Source organism: Scyliorhinus canicula, chromosome 16 (assembly GCF_902713615.1).
Source record: "Scyliorhinus canicula chromosome 16, sScyCan1.1, whole genome shotgun sequence".
In the NCBI taxonomy this organism is placed as follows: domain Eukaryota; kingdom Metazoa; phylum Chordata; class Chondrichthyes; order Carcharhiniformes; family Scyliorhinidae; genus Scyliorhinus; species Scyliorhinus canicula.
Window position 1 is genome coordinate 33,438,268 of NC_052161.1, and position 17,413 is coordinate 33,455,680.

The following is a 17,413-nucleotide window of genomic DNA, read 5'->3' on the forward strand; positions in this document are numbered from 1 at the left end:
TGGCCGTCCGCCAGGATGAAGGAGACAGGGTGCAGAGGTCCTGCCTGCTGCGAGCTGCCATCAAATCAGAGGCTTGCAGCTTTCTGAATTCAGCAGCAGCACTGGGGATGCACTGCTGCTGCCAGGGCTACACCTACCAGGGGCCTCAGATCGAGGATGGACCCAGGCACAGGTGAATTTGTCCTGTGAAGCAAGAAATTCCCAGATATTTCAACCAGGAAGATTTGGAAAATATGCCCACAACCTGTTTACTTGCTCCTCTAATGTTCTTTGATGAAACTAAACTAATGAATTGGATTCAATTAAGCTGAAATACAATTGATCTATGCCTTAGTTGATGCCTAGTGGCTCCTTGAAACTAACAACACATTTGTGCTAATTTAAACTATATTGAACAAGACAGAAAATTTTACACACTTACTTTGGAACAACGGCTGAGAGTAGTAATATGCAGTAAAGCCAGCACTCGTTTTAAGGTGATCAGATTTGAAACAAATGGTCATAGTGTTGGACGATGATGTAAATGTGTGGTTTGATCCAGTACATATTATTGCAATGAGAGGAGAATTTGTTGAAGCTCCATCATATATTGCAACATAATCGTTTGAGCACCACAATGATACTTCCAGCCTTGGAAGAGAATGATAGTAAAATGAAAATGTATTTGTAATAATCACCTTTTACAATTACAATTGGCAACAAATACACACACATCTGCAAACAACATTAAAAGAGTGTGATGTGTATTGAAAAGATAACGAAGCATGAAACATGGAACAGCCGTTCAGCCAATCAATTTTTCCATAAACTAAATACAATTTTCCTTAACATTGATAGTATCTGTTGTATTTAATCTCCTGATTGAATATTCCTGTGATATTTATCCCTGCTATTTATTGTAATCAAGAAAGATGCCAAAATATGAATTTCCATTTCTCAACCAAGCTGATTTAGGAGCAATAGAACTGAGGAATAGGTATTGGACATTTGACCCATTTAGTCTGTTCCATTACTTAGTGTTTGATCTTTGACCTAACTCCAAAGAACGGCCTTTTCCCCACATTGCATCATATCAATGGCAAACAAGATTTAATCAATCTGACTATAAAATTAAGATTGATCAAACCGGATTAAGAGTTCCAACCTACTACAATCATAAAATAATTGTGGCACAAAAGGTTGCCATTTGGCCCATCGTATACATGTTGGCTCATTGGAAGAGCAACTCACCATGTCCCATATATGAGTGGGGTACATGCTTAATCGGGGGGTAGGTCAGGCAGGTGTGAGGTCCGGAGGTGTCCAGTCCATGAAGGAAGGGAAGTCCCAGTCAGAAGGGGGCTTTCGATGGAGGTGGCTCCATTATGCTCCGGCGTCAGCTCCCCCATTTCCCTCGGGCAGACCCACAATCCTGATATTCTGCCTGCGTGACTGGTTCTCCAGATCTTTCTCCTGGAGCCGTCTCTGCTGATCCCGCATCAGCCCTATCTCCGCTGCCATCGAGGCCAGGTGCTTCTCGTCTTCCCCCACCACCTCCTCCACCTTGTGGATCGCCTGACCCTGGACCTCCAGCCTCGTCTTCACACGGTCGATCACCGCCTTAATCGAATCCACTGCCCGATCCATGTCATCCAGATTCTCCTTGCGTTGCTGGGTGAATAGACTTTTTGGGTTTGATCAGACATTGCTGGCGGGGGTGTCGGACCATGCACCGCACTGGGTGGACCTACAAGTGAGCAAAGGTGGAGCCCAGCCCCTGCAATGGAAGCTGAATGTGGGACTGTTGGCGGAGAAGAGGTGTGTGAGCGGGTGAGGGAGGCCTCCCGGGGATATGTGCAGATTAATGGCATGGGGGAGGTTTCGGCAGGTACGGTTTGGGAGGCACTGAAGGCAGTGGTTGGGGAGAGTTTATTTCAATTCAGACACATAAGGAGAAGGCGGAGTGGGCAGAGATAGAAAGGCTAGTGGACAAAATCCTCCTGGCGGACAGGAGATATGCGGATACCCGCAGGCGGGGTTGCTAAAGAAGGGACAGAGGCTGCAGATGGATTGTGGGCTATTATCTATGGGAAAGGTGGTGTGGCAGTTGAGAAGGGTGAGAGGAGAGGTGTACGAGTATGGTGAGAAGGCGAGCAGGATGCTAACGCATTAGTTGAGGAGGCGGAGAGGGAGATTGGGAAAACGAAGGGCAGGAGTGGGAATACGGTCTTGGACCGGAGGGTGTCAATGGGATGTTTAGGGAATTCTATAGCAAGCTGTACGAGTCGGATCCCCCAGCCGGGGTCAAAGGGATGAGGCGGTTTCTAGTGAGGTTGGAGTTCCCGAAGATGGATGAGGAGTTGTTGGAGGGTCTGGGGACCCCAATTTGGCTGGTAGAAGTAGTAGAATGTCTGAAGGCGATGCAATCAGGCAAGGTCCCAAGTCCGGACGGGTACCCGGTGGAATTCTATAAAAAGCTCTTGGGAGTAATGGGATCTCTGCTCGTAAGGGCTTTCAATGAGGCAAAGGAGCTGGTGCCGATCTCCCTCATTCAAAATCAGAATAAAGACGAGGAACAATGTAGGTCATATAGACCACTTTTCCTGCTAAATGCAGATGCCAAACTATTGGCTAAGATCTTGGGCTCGAGGATTGTGTACTGGGGTAATAGGTGAGGAATAGGCGGGGTTCATGAAGGGAAGGCATCTGGCGGCGAATGTGATCATGATGCCTCCAGAGGAGCGAGAAGTAGAGGTGGTGGTTGCCATGGGCGCAGCGAAGGCCTTTGATTGAGTGGAGTGGGAATAGCTATGGGAGGTCCTGGGGCAGTTTGGGCTTGGGCAGGGATTTCTGGACTGGGCCCGGTTCCATATCAGGCACCGATGGCGGGAATGCAGAAAAACAGGTTGAGTTCAGATTATTTTCGGCTGCACCGGGGGCCGAGGCTGGGGTGCCCAATTTCCCCACTGTTGTTTGCCCTGGCTCTGGAAACATTGGCAATGGGTCTGAGAACAGTGGTGGTCTAGCGGGCAATAGTACGGGGGGATGGGGTGAAGCACATGGTCTCACTTTATTCAGATGATTTACTTCTATATATTTCAGACCCGCTGCGGGGGAATTGGAGGATTTATGGGGATATTAGAGAAATTTGGTCGGTTTTCGGGTTATAAATTGAATATGAGCAAGAATGAGGACTTTGCGATTCAGGCGAGGGGGCAGGAGAAGAGATTGGGGGAGATGCTGTTCAAGATGGTAGGGGGAAGCTTTCGGTATTTGGCTATCCAGGTGGCACAGGAATGGGAGCAGCTACACAAGCTGAATTTGGGTTGGCTGGTAGAACAGATGAGGGGGAACTTTCGGAGGTGGGATGCACTCCTGTTGTCATTGACGGGGCCGGTACAGACAGTGAAAATAATGGTCCTCTCGAGGTTTTTGTTTGTTTTTCAAAGCCTTCCAATTTTTATCCCCAAGGCGTTCTTTTAAAATGTAAATGTGGTGATCTTGGGATTTGTTTGGGCAGGTAAAACCCCACGGGTGAGGAAGGTGTTGCTGGAGCGGGGGTGTGGCTCTTCCTAAATTATTATTGTGCAGCGAATATAGCAATGGTCAGGAAGTGGGTAGTGGGGGAGGGGTCGGTGTGGGAGCAGGTGGAGGGGGGCTCATGTAAAGACACAGGTTTGGGGGCACTGTTCACAGCACCACTGCTGTTCACGCCGGCCAGGTACTCCACAAGCCCGGTAGTAGTGGCAGGCCTGAAGATATGGGGACAGTGGCGGCAGCACATGGGACTGGAAAGGGCGTCGGTGTGGGCACTGATATGTGGCACCCATCGGTTCGCTTCGTGGGGGGCAGGCTGGTTGGGCGGTTCCGGAGGTGGCAACGGGCGGGGATCAAGAGATTTAGAGATCATTTTATGGACGAGGGCTTCCCGAGCTTGGAGGAGGAGTTTGAGATGGCAAGTACGAATAGGTTCTGGTATCTGCAAGTGAGGGACTTTGTGCGGAGGTAGGTTTCGACCTTCCCACATCTGCTGCACTAGCGGCTACAGGATAAGGTGGTGTTGTGAGCAGGAGTAGGAGAGGGGAATGTTTCAAAGATCTACAAGATCTACAAGGAACTAATGGAGTGGGAGGGAGCCCCCATAGGGGAGGTGAAGAGATAGTGGGAAGAAGAGCTAGGTGGGGAGTTGTAGCTGGATTATGGGAGAAGGCCCTGAGGCATCAATGTATCCTTGTTGTGTGCCAGGCTCAGCCTGATACAATTTAGGATGGTCCATAGGGCGCACATGATGGTGGCCCGGAGAGTAGGTTCTTTGAGGAGGTGGAGGATAGGTGTGGGTGCTGTGCGGGGCGGCCCTGCAAACCATGCACATATGTTTTGGGGTTATGAAAAATGAAATGAAAATCGCTTATTGTCACGAGTAGGCTTCAAATGAAGTTACTGTGAAAAGCCCCTAGTCGCCACATTCCGGCGCCTGTTCGGGGAGGCTGTTACGGGAATTGAAACGTGCTGCTGGCTTGCCTTGGTCTGCTTTCAAAGCCAGCGATTTAGCACTGTCAGCTAAACAGGTTATCTGGGGCTGAGGGATTTCTGGCAAGGGTTTGCTGACATTATGTCAGAGGTATAAAAGTGAGGGCGGTACCGAGACAAGAGGTGGCGTGTCAGAAGAGCCGGGAGCCCAGGGGGTGAAATGAAATGAAATGAAAATCGCTTATTGTCACAAGTAGGCTTCAAATGAAGTTGCTGTGAAAAGCCACTAGTCGCCACATTCCGGCGCGTGTTCGGGGAGGCTGTTACAGGAATTGAACCATGCTGCTGGCCTGCCTTGATCTGCTTTAAAAGCCAGCTCTTTAGCCCTGTGCTAAACCATCCCCATAGAGAGAGACGATGTCCTGGCCTTTGCCTCCCCGGAGAGGGATCCTGCTAGGATGGAGGGTCTCCGAACCCCCAAGTCGGTTTAGTGACATGGTGGAGTTTTTCAGACTCGAGAAAATTAAATAGAGGGATCGCTGCAAGAATTTGCCCAGAGGTGGCAGTCGTTCATCAACTTCTTTCCATTCTGGAAATTTTACATTGTAGATCACTATGATTGTCCTGTCTCATTGACAAAACAAAAACTTTAATTATGGGCCATGTTGAATTTAAAGGCATTAAGACTGTTTAGTGTCTATTCAGCACTGGCTGTCACTAACAGTTACAATGAGCAAGTGGAAACATTGTTACTTACTGAAAACCATCCAATTTCAAAGTTATTCTGTCCCGTTTGGCCACTTGTATGTACCAAATGCATTCGGCATTATTTGGATATGGTTCCGGATAATTGGGGCTGGTAAATGATCCACTCTCAGTCTCAAACCTCCCTCCACATGTTATTCCATCTAGTTACAATGAGAAAATGAGAAAATTCAGCAGGAGAGTGTTGGAGTAAGGAGAATAAATGCAAAAATTGTGATACGGTAGGCTGCATTGTAAAGGGCTGGTGGTCACACCAACCTTCGTCAGCACAAAAAAATGTTCCAAGAAAAACAGCTGGTCAAGTTCACCAGGTAAGTAATGAAACTGAAGACTCATTAAGGGACCAGGGGCGGCATTCTCCCCTATCCGGCGTGACGGAGGGACCCGGAGTAGGGGAGTGGCGCCAACCGCTCCGGTGCAAAAATCCGGCGCCCCCGGCAGCGGGGCTGGCCGAAAAGCTTTCGCCGGTCCGCGCATGCGCTGGCTGTGACGTCAGCGGCAGCTGGCCACTGACGTCACTGCCGGCGCATGCGCGATGTGGGGTTCTCTTCCGCTTCCGCCATGACGGAGGCCGTGGCGGACGCGGAAGAAAATAGTGCAGCCAGGGCACTGGCCCGGAGTCTGAGCAGGGGGCCCCAATCGCGGGCCAGGCCACTGTGGGGGCACCCCCCGGGGTTGATCGCCCCCGCCCCCCCAGGACCCCGGGGGCCTGCTCGCGCCGCTAAGCCCGCCATTCCAGAGGTAGTTTAAACCTCGGCGGCGGGTGAGGCCTCCCAGCGGCGGGACTTTGGCCCATCCGGGCCGGAGAATCACCGCAGGGGCCTCTCCAATCGGAGTGCCGGGATTCCGCCGCCGCCACTTCACGGGTGGCGGAGAATCTCTGCCGCGGCGGCGGCGGGATTTTATGCGCCCCCCAGGCGATTCTCCAACCCTGCTGGGGGACGGAGAATTTCACCCAAGGTGTCAAGTCAGCTTAAAGAAATCAAGCTTGGTGACTTTTCAGTGAAAGGGGACGAAATTCTCCGACCCCCCGCAGGGTCAGGGAATAGCCCAGGGCCGGAGTAAATCCCGCACCCACCGTGGCCGGAATTATCTGCCGCCCAGGAATCCTGGCCGATCGGCGTGCCCCCCGCGGCGATTCTCCGGCCCGCGATGGGCCAAAGACCCGCCGCTGTCAGGCCTGTCCCACCGACGTGGTTTAAACTACCTCTGTGCAGGCGGGATTGGCGGCATGAGCGGGCCCCCGGGGTCCTGGGAGGGGCGCGGGGCGATCGGACCCCTGCGGGGTGCCCCCACTGTGGCCTAGCCCGCGATTGGGGCCCACCGATCGGCGGGCAGGCCAGTGCCGTGGAGGCACTCTTTTTCTTCCGCCACCGCCACGGCCTCCACCATGGCGGAGGCGGAAGAGACCACCTCCACCGCGCATGCGCCGGTGGTGACGTCAGCGGCCCCTGATGCTCTGGCGCATGCGCGGACTTAAGCCGACCGGCGAAGGCCTTTCGGCCTGCCCAACATCGGGCGGCGGGGGCCAAAGGCCATTAGCGCCAGTTTTGCCCCCATTCGGCGGAGTGGGAGCCACTCAGGCACGGGCCTAGCCCCGAAAGGTGCGGAGAAGTCCGCACCGTTGGGGAGGCCCAACGCCGGAGTGGTTGGTGCCACTCCGTTACGCCGGGACACCCTGCCCCGCCGGATAGGGGAGAATTTCGCCCAGGATATCAGCAATACTTTTGGGTGGATATGGGAACAGCAGTATCACTCATACCTGAGACAATATACAGTTAGAAGATAAAACAACTATCAGATGTCACCTTGATGACATACCCTGAGCAGGTCTTGCCACTGAAGCGATACAACATGGTAAATGTGGAAGAAAATGGTCAAAAAGCAGAGTTGCCTCTCTACATTGTCTGAGGAAATTTTCCAGCATTGTTAGGTAGATCAGGGTTAAGGAAGATAAATTAAACTGGGTGGGCGGTCATGAACCAACTCGTAGTTTCTACGTACGGTCTATAACCACTTCTGAAGAAGTAAGCTAAGAGTCACTTGGATCCATGACTGGAATTAAAGTAAAACTCAAGATCAAGGGAGACAGTGTGCTTAAAACTCTTAAAGCGTGTGCTGAATGTGGCTTTGCCATTGTGATTGTCTGCAAAGGGGCAACAAGTTTGTAAGGGAGCAAATGCCCCCCCCTCCTATTTGTGGATTTTTTTTGGAGAGGGGAACCTGTGGTTTTGGAACTGTCTTTGTTTGTGTTTGGGAGGATGGGTCCATTTGCACAGTCCAAAGTGAGGGGAGAGGTGGAGAGGTAGATAGGAGGGACCTTTGAGCAGGAGTTGCCACGCTGGCAGATCATGCTGAACGGAAGTGATTGGGGGAGGTGACCATGGAGGTTAGGCCAAGTGGGGTGGGGGAAGGGAGAGGATGAAGGGTTTGGGGGAGGAGTGGTGGAAGGGGCGATGACGTGGCAGTGCTGGAGAATGAGTGGGGTCATAGTAGGGTGCAGTGGTTAACACTGGGACTACAGCGCTGAGGACCCAGGTTTGAATCCTGGCACTGGGTCACTGAGTGGAGTTTGCACATTCTCCCTTTGTTGGCGTGGGTTTCACCCCCACACCCCAAAGATGTGTAGGTTAGATGGATTGGCCATGCTAAATTGCCCCTTAATTGGAAAAAAAATAATAATTGGGTACTCTAAATTTATTTTTAAAAATGAGTAGGGTAATGGGCAGAATAGGAGGCCATCTTTGATGGGCCCGGTTCAGGGCAAGATTAAAGGACGCAGAATTCGAAGGAGCGGATGGCGAACAGTAGAGGGGAGTGGAGGCACAAGCCTCTGGGAAGGTTCATAACATGGAAGGTACGGGGATTGAACAGGCCGGTGAAGTGGTCTCAGGTCTTCATGCACTCGAGGAGCTTGAAGGCGGGGATGGTCTTTCTGCAGCAGTCGCACCTCTGGGTGAAGGATCAGGTTATGTTGAGTAACGGATGGGTGGGTCAGGTATTTTACTCGGAGTTTGATTCAAAGTCTCAGGGGTTGGCCATCCTGCTGAGCAAAATGACGGGGGGTTTGTGGGAGCCAAGGAACTGCGGGACTCGGCTGGAAGGTACGTGATAGTGAGTGAGGTGTTGGAAAGGATGCGGTGGTGCTAGTGAACCTTTATACGCCAAATTGAATGGTGCGTGGTTTGTGAAGGGGTTGCTGGGAACGATTCTGGAACTGGACATGCATCAGTTGATTATAGGAGGTGATTTTAATTGTGTGTTTGAGACGAGTCGATAGGTTGAGCCCTAAGTCAATGGCAAGGTGAGGATGGTGAAGGAGCTGGGAAGGATTATGGAAAGGATGGGAATTGTGGATCCATGGAGGGTCACGAACCCGGGGGAAAGGGTTCTTGTACGTGTACAAGGTATACTCCAGAATTGACTTTTTCGCAGTGAGCCGAGTGGTGTTGGTGAGGGTGGTGGGGGCAGAGTACATGGGAATCATGATCTCAGACCATGTGCCACACTGGCTGGAGGTTAGGCTTCGGGCCAAAGTTTGTGGTGTGGGTAAGTCTGTTGTACCCGGGTGACGAGTGTACGGACTAACGAGCTGAGTTCACGGAGCTTCGGGTCGCACAGGGGAACAAGACAGGGGTGTCCACTGTGGACGCTGCTATTCCCGCTGGCAATAGAGCCCTTGGCGATGGCCCTTACGGGCTCAGTAGAGTTGCAGGGGGAGTAGGGAACACCGGGTGTCACTATACACAGACGACATGCTGTTGTTCATGTCGGACCCATTGGAGAGTATTGGGGAATTGCGTACTTACAAGAGAGGTTTGGGGCTTTCTCAAGCTATGAACTTAATTTTGGAAAGAGTGAGGTGTTTCCAATGAATGTGGCGGGTCGACAAGCCAACCTTGGGGTGTTGCCATTTAGGTTTGCCAGGGACAAGTTTAGGTATTTGAGGATTCAGCCACCAACGGCTTCCTGCTCAAAACGAAAGGAAAAACCAGAGCCACTGCCCAGCTCCACCCACACAATGACATCACTGCAGCCATTTGAGAAGCCAAACAGTTCTTTAAGGGACATTCCCATGACAATATGTTTGGAATAAAGTCCATTTAAAAATTAATGTAATACCCAGTCTTGCCCTGCTTTGAACAAAGTCTGTTATAATCAACATTATATTTTCTCATGTCAATCTGCACATGTAACTCACTAATCGTATTTACCACATTCTGTGAATTCACACACACGAAAATACTAATTTTTGATTCATTCCTCCCAAACCCATCCGCTCACATTCTCCAGACTAAATTCCATTTGCTACTTTTCAGCGCACCCGATGAATCTGTTGATACATTTTTGGAGACTACAGCCGTTTCCCACACAAGCAACTACATGACCAATTTCTGTACCATCTGCAAACATCTCAATCGTGACGACTACACTTAAGCCTATGTCATTGCCATACCTAGAGAAACAAAGAAGCAACACTAAGCCCTTAAGACTCCCAAAGGGAAGAGCACTGCAGTTATAAAAAAAACATCATCTACCATGACCCTCTGCTTCCAGCCATTGAGCCAATTTTGGATCCAAGCTCCTTGGATGTGTAACAGTCAAGGACTGTCACAGTCCTGACCAGTCTGCTTTGTGGGACCCTGTTAAAATCCATGTAAAAAACATGATTCACTTATTTCCTTGTTACCTCCTCAAGAATCTTACACCTTAGTTGGAAACAGCATTAAAACTGAAAATTCTGTAAATACTCACCAAGCCCAGTGGTAACTGTGGAGAGAGAAAAACAGTGAAAGTGCTTCAGATTGTGACCTTTCATCAGAATTGTGCGGTCAGTTAAAGGCCTTTTCCTGACTTTCTGGACTGGGGTCTCGCTTCTGTGTGGGGAGAACAGCAGGTAAATCCTGACAGAATACCCACAGGTTAAGCAAGGTGGGGTCTCCTATTAGTGCTTTCTTAAAGGCCCATGGGGGGGCCCACTGGTGACAGTGTTCTTCCTGTGACAACGGCATCACTGACCCACGCTTATTTCTCCCTGATTTTCCCCATAAAACTCAACCCAGCCCCGATGACCCCAGACCCCACTGCCTGGTCATGGGGGCACTGCCCTTGCACTGCATCCTCTTTTTCCAGGTGCAACCTCAGCAGTGGCCATCAATGCCGGTGGTACTGCTGTAGCTCTGAGTTAATGTGTCCATCTGTTTGGCTAACAGCTCCTGGGGGTGAGTCGCCCTCCTCAACAAAAACCACAGCCCAGCTGACAGGGTGGGATCCTGAATGTCACAGACTGTTCAGGTGCTGTTGCCTCCACTTTCAAAACCTGTTCTTTTACTAATTCAGCCCTTGCGAGCCTTGTATAGGCAGTGAGCCACCAGCGTCACCTCTTTCTGAGAAGGTCCACCTCATCTTGCATCATTCAGGAATTGAACAGGCCAGGAACTGGCCGTCCGCCAGGATGAAGGAGACAGGGTGCAGAGGTCCTGCCTGCTGCGAGCTGCCATCAAATCAGAGGCTTGCAGCTTTCTGAATTCAGCAGCAGCACTGGGGATGCACTGCTGCTGCCAGGGCTACACCTACCAGGGGCCTCAGATCGAGGATGGACCCAGGCACAGGTGAATTTGTCCTGTGAAGCAAGAAATTCCCAGATATTTCAACCAGGAAGATTTGGAAAATATGCCCACAACCTGTTTACTTGCTCCTCTAATGTTCTTTGATGAAACTAAACTAATGAATTGGATTCAATTAAGCTGAAATACAATTGGTCTATGCCTTAGTTGATGCCTAGTGGCTCCTTGAAACTAACAACACATTTGTGCTAATTTAAACTATATTGAACAAGACAGAAAGTTTTACACACTTACTTTGGAACAACGGCTGAGAGTAGTAATATGCAGTAAAGCCAGCACTCGTTTTAAGGTGATCAGATTTGAAACAAATGGTCATAGTGTTGGACGATGATGTAAATGTGTGGTTTGATCCAGTACATATTATTGCAATGAGAGGAGAATTTGTTGAAGCTCCATCATATATTGCAACATAATCGTTTGAGCACCACAATGATACTTCCAGCCTTGGAAGAGAATGATAGTAAAATGAAAATGTATTTGTAGTAATCACCTTTTACAATTACAATTGGCAACAAATACACACACATCTGCAAACAACATTAAAAGAGTGTGATGTGTATTGAAAAGATAACGAAGCATGAAACATGGAACAGCCGTTCAGCCAATCAATTTTTCCATAAACTAAAAACAATTTTCCTTAACATTGATAGTATCTGTTGTATTTAATCTCCTGATTGAGTATTCCTGTGATATTTATCCCTGCTATTTATTGTAATCAAGAAGGATGCCAAAATATGAATTTCCATTTCTCAACCAAGCTGATTTAGGAGCAATAGAACTGAGGAATAGGTATCGGACACTTGACCCATTTAGTCTGTTCCATTATTTAGTGTTTGATCTTTGACCTAACTCCAAAGAACTGCCTTTTCCCCACATTGCTTCATATCAATGGCAAACAAGATTTAATCAATCTGACTATAAAATTAAGATTGATCAAACCGGATTAAGAGTTCCAACCTAATACAATCATAAAATAATTGTGGCACAGAAGGTTGCCATTTGGCCCATCGTATACATCTTGGCTTATTGGAAGAGCAACTCACCATGTCCCATATATGAGTGGGGTACATGCTTAATCAGGGGGTAGGTCAGGCAGGTGTGAGGTCCGGAGGTGTCCAGTCCATGAAGGAAGGGAAGTCCCAGTCAGAAGGGGGCTTTCGATGGAGGTGGCTCCATTATGCTCCGGCGTCAGCTCCCCCATTTCCCTCGGGCAGACCCACAATCCTGATATTCTGCCTGCGTGACTGGTTCTCCAGATCTTTCTCCTGGAGCCGTCTCTGCTGATCCCGCATCAGCCCTATCTCCGCTGCCATCGAGGCCAGGTGCTTCTCGTCTTCCCCCACCACCTCCACCATCTTGTGGATCGCCTGACCCTGGACCTCCAGCCTCGTCTTCACACGGTCGATCACCGCCTTAATCGAATCCACTGCCCGATCCAGGTCATCCAGATTCTCCTTGCGTTGCTGGGTGAATAGACTTTTTGGGGTTGATCAGACATTGCTGGCGGGGGTGTCGGACCATGCACCGCACTGGGTGGACCTACAAGTGAGCAAAGGTGGAGCCCAGCCCCTGCAATGGAAGCTGAATGTGGGACTGTTGGCGGAGAAGAGGTGTGTGAGCGGGTGAGGGAGGCCTCCCGGGGATATGTGCAGATTAATGGCATGGGGGAGGTTTCGGCAGGTACGGTTTGGGAGGCACTGAAGGCAGTGGTTGGGAAGAGTTTATTTCAATTCAGACACATAAGGAGAAGGCGGAGTGGGCAGAGATAGAAAGGCTAGTGGACAAAATCCTCCTGGCGGACAGGAGATATGCGGGTACCCGCAGGCGGGGCTGCTAAAGAAGGGACAGAGGCTGCAGATGGATTGTGGGCTATTATCTATGGGAAAGGTGGTGGGGCAGTTGAGAAGGGTGAGAGGAGAGGTGTACGAGTATGGTGAGAAGGCGAGCAGGATGCTAACGCATTAGTTGAGGAGGCGGAGAGGGAGATTGGGAAAACAAAGGGCAGGAGTGGGAATACGGTCTTGGACCAGAGGGTGTCAATGGGATGTTTAGGGAATTCTATAGCATGCTGTACGAGTCGGATCCCCCAGCCGGGGTCAAAGGGATGAGGCAGTTTCTAGTGAGGTTGGAGTTCCCGAAGATGGATGAGGAGTTGTTGGAGGGTCTGGGGACCCCAATTTGGCTGGTAGAAGTAGTAGAATGTCTGAAGGCGATGCAATCAGGCAAGGTCCCAAGTCCGGACGGTACCCGGTGGAATTCTATAAGAAGCTCTCGGGAGTAATGGGATCTCTGCTGGTAAGGGCTTTCAATTAGGCAAAGGAGCTGGTGCCGAGCTCCCTCCTTCAAAATCAGAATAAAGACGAGTAACAATGTAGGTCATATAGACCACGTTTCCTGCTAAATGTAGATGCCAAACTATTGGCTAAGATCTTGGGCTCGAGGATTGTTTACTGGGGTAATAGGTGAGGACAAGGCGGGGTTCATGAAGGGAAGGCATCTGGCGGCGAATGTGATCATGATGCCTCCAGAGGAGCGAGAAGTAGAGGTGGTGGTTGCCATGGGCGCAGCGAAGGCCTTTGATTGAGTGGAGTGGGAATAGCTATGGGAGGTCCTGGGGCAGTTTGGGCTTGGGCAGGGATTTGTGGACTGGGCCCGGTTGCCATATCAGGCACCGATGGCGGGAATGCAGAAAAACAGGTTGAGTTCAGATTATTTTCGGCTGCACCGGGGCCGAGACTGGGGTGCCCAATTTCCCCACTGTTGTTTGCCCTGGCTCTGGAAACATTGGCAATGGGTCTGAGAACAGTGGTGGTCTAGCGGGCAATAGTACGGGGGGATGGGGTGAAGCACATGATCTCACTTTATTCAGATGATTTACTTCTATATATTTCAGACCCGCTGCGGGGGAATTGGAGGGTTTATGGGGATATTAGAGAAATTTGGTCGGTTTTCGGGTTATAAATTGAATATGAGCAAGAATGAGGACTTTGCGAGTCAGGTGAGGGGGCAGGAGAAGAGATTGGGGGAGATGCTGTTCAAGATGGTAGGGGGAAGCTTTCGGTATTTGGCTATCCAGGTGGCACAGGAATGGGAGCAGCTACACAAGCTGAATTTGGGTTGGCTGGTAGAACAGATGAGGGGGAACTTTCGGAGGTGGGATGCACTCCTGTTGTCATTGACGGGGCCGGTACAGACAGTGAAAATAATGGTCCTCCCGAGGATTTTGTTTGTTTTTCAAAGCCTTCCAATTTTTATCCCCAAGGCGTTCTTTTAAAATGTAAATGTGGTGATCTTGGGATTTGTTTGGGCAGGTAAACCCCACGGGCGAGGAAGGTGTTGCTGGAGCGGGGGTGTGGCTCTTCCTAAATTATTATTGTGCAGCGAATATAGCAATGGTCAGGAAGTGGGTAGTGGGGGAGGGGTCGGTGTGGGAGCAGGTGGAGGGGGGCTCATGTAAAGACACAGGTTTGGGGGCACTGTTCACAGCACCACTGCTGTTCACGCCAGCCAGGTACTCCACAAGCCCGGTAGTAGTGGCAGGCCTGAAGATATGGGGACAGTGGCGGCAGCAGATGGGACTGGAAAGGGGGTCGGTGTGGGCACTGATATGTGGCACCCATCGGTACGCTTCGTGGGGGGGGAGGCTGGACGGGTGGTTCTGGAGGTGGCAGCGGGCGGAGATCGAGAGATTTAGAGATCATTTTATGGACGAGGGCTTCCCGAGCTTGGAGGAGGAGTTTGAGATGGCAAGTACGAATAGGTTCTGGTATCTGCAAGTGAGGGACTTTGTGCGGAGGTAGGTTTCGACCTTCCCACATCTGCTGCACTAGCGGCTACAGGATAAGGTGGTGTTGAGAGCAGGAGTAGGAGAGGGGAATGTTTCAAAGATCTACAAGATCTACAAGGAACTAATGGAGTGGGAGGGAGCCCCCATAGGGGAGGTGAAGAGATAGTGGGAAGAAGAGCTAGGTGGGGAGTTGTAGCTGGATTATGGGAGAAGGCCCTGAGGCATCAATGTATCCTTGTTGTGTGCCAGGCTAAGCCTGATACAATTTAGGATGGTCCATAGGGCGCACATGATGGTGGCCCGGAGAGTAGGTTCTTTGAGGAGGTGGAGGATAGGTGTGGGTGCTGTGCGGGGCGGCCCTGCAAACCATGCACAAATGTTTTGGGGTTATGAAAAATGAAATGAAAATCGCTTATTGTCACGAGTAGGCTTCAAATGAAGTTACTGTGAAAAGCCCCTAGTCGCCACATTCCGGCGCCTGTTCGGGGAGGCTGTTACGGGAATTGAACCGTACTGCTGGCTTGTCTTGGTCTGCTTTCAAAGCCAGCGATTTAGCACTGTCAGCTAAACAGGTTATCTGGGGCTGAGGGATTTCTGGCAAGGGTTTGCTGACATTATGTCAGAGGTATAAAAGTGAGGGCGGTACCGAGACAAGAGGTGGCGTGTCAGAAGAGCCGGGAGCCCAGGGGGTGAAATGAAATGAAATGAAAATCGCTTATTGTCACAAGTAGGCTTCAAATGAAGTTGCTGTGAAAAGCCACTAGTCGCCACATTCCGGCGCGTGTTCGGGGAGGCTGTTACAGGAATTGAACCATGCTGCTGGCCTGCCTTGATCTGCTTTAAAAGCCAGCTCTTTAGCCCTGTGCTAAACCATCCCCATAGAGAGAGACGATGTCCTGGCCTTTGCCTCCTCGGAGAGGGATCCTGCTAGGATGGAGGGTCTCCGAACCCCCAAGTCGGTTTAGTGACATGGTGGAGTTTTTCAGACTCGAGAAAATTAAATAGAGGGGTTCGCTGCAAGAATTTGCCCAAAGGTGGCAGCCGTTCATCAACCTCTTTCCATTCTGGAAATTTTACATTGTAGATCACTATGATTGTCCTGTCTCATTGACAAAACAAAAACTTTAACTACGGGCCCGGTTCAATTTAAAGGCATTAAGACTGTTTAGTGTCTATTCAGCACTGGTTGTCACTAACAGTTACAATGAGCAAGTGGAAACATTGTTACTTACTGAAAACCATCCAATTTCAAAGTTATTCTGTCCTGTTTGGCCACTTGTATGTACCAAATGCATTCGGCATTATTTGGATATGGTTCCGGATAATTGGGGCTGGTAAATGATCCACTCTCAGTCTCAAACTTCCCTCCACATGTTATTCCATCTAGTTACAGTGAGAAAATGAGAAAATTCATCAGGAGAGTGTTGGAGTAAGGAAAATAAATGCAAAAATTGTGATACGGTAGGCTGCATTGTAAAGGGCTGGTGGTCACACCAACCTTCATCAGCACAAAAAAATGTACCAAGAAAAACAGCTGGTCAAGTTCGCCAGGTAAGTAATGAAACTGAAGACTCATTAAGGGACCTGGGGCGGCATTCTCCCCTACCCGGCGTGACGGAGGGACCCGGAGTAGGAGAGTGGCGCCAACCACTCAGGGGTCGCCCCTCCCCAAAGGTGGGGAATTCTCCCCACCTTTGGGGGCCAGCCCGGTGCCGGAGCGGTTGCCACCAGAAGACCGGTGCAAAAAAGCGGCGCCCCCGGCAGTGGGGCTGGCCGAAAAGCTTTCGCCGGTCCGCGCATGCGCCGGCAGTGACATCAGCGGCAGTTGCCCGCTGACGTCACTGCCGGCGCATGCGCGATGTGGGGTTCTTTTCCGCGTCCACCATGGCGGAGGCCGTGGCGGACGCGGAAGAAAATAGTGCAGCCAGGGCACTGGCCCGGAGTCTGAGCGGAGGGCCCCGATCGGGGGCCAGGCCACCGTGGGGGCACCCCCCGGGGTTCGATCGCCCTCCCGCCCCCCCAGGATCCCGGGTGCCTGCGGGGCGATCAGACCCCTGCACGGTGCCCCCATGGTGGCCTGGCCCGCGATTGGGGCCCACCGATCAGCGGGCGGGCCAGTGCCGTGGAGGCACTCTTTTTCTTCCGCCGCCGCCACGGCCTCCACCATGGCGGAGGCGGAAGAGACCTCCTCCACCACGCATGCGCCGGTGGTGACGTCAGCGGCCGCTGATGCTCTGGAGCATGCATGGACTCACGCCGACTGGCGAAGGCCTTTCGGCTTGCCCAACGTCGGGCGGCGGGGCCAAAGGCCGTTGGCGCCAGTTTTGCCGCCATTCGGCGGAGTGGGAGCCACTCAGGCGCGGGCCTAGCCCCAAAAGGTGCGGAGAAATCCGCACCTTTGGGGAGGCGCAACGCCGGAGTCGTTGTTTCCACTCCGTTACGCCGGGACACCCTGCCCCGCCGGATAGGGGAGAATTTCGCCCAGGATATCAGCAATACTTTTGGGTGGATATGGGAACAGCAGTATCACTCATACCTGAGACAATATACAGTTAGAAGATAAAACAACTATCAGATGTCACCTTGATGACATACCCTGAGCAGGTCTTGCCACTGAAGCGATACAACACGGTAAATGTGGAAGCAAATGGTCAAAAAGCGGAGTTGCCTCTCTACGTTGTCTGAGGAAATTTTCCAGCATTGTTAGGTAGATCAGGGTTAAGGAAGATAAATTAAACTGGGTGGGCGGTCATGAACCAACCCGTAGTTTCTACGTACGGTCTAT

General features: G+C 50.9%; 1 protein-coding gene across 1 annotated transcript in view; it reads right to left on the reverse strand.

Annotated features, from left to right (window-relative positions):
• LOC119979710 (cubilin-like) overlaps positions 1–17,413 on the reverse strand; it is a 162,284-nt gene that overhangs the window by 87,149 nt on the left and 57,722 nt on the right. Inside the window, exons 7-10 of the mRNA XM_038822270.1 lie at positions 15,861–16,011; positions 9,615–9,670; positions 5,207–5,357; positions 422–630 (exon numbers count right to left, since the gene is read on the reverse strand). Coding sequence (XP_038678198.1) covers positions 422–630; positions 5,207–5,357; positions 9,615–9,670; positions 15,861–16,011 — 567 coding nt within the window. The remainder of the gene's footprint in view (positions 1–421; positions 631–5,206; positions 5,358–9,614; positions 9,671–15,860; positions 16,012–17,413) is intronic.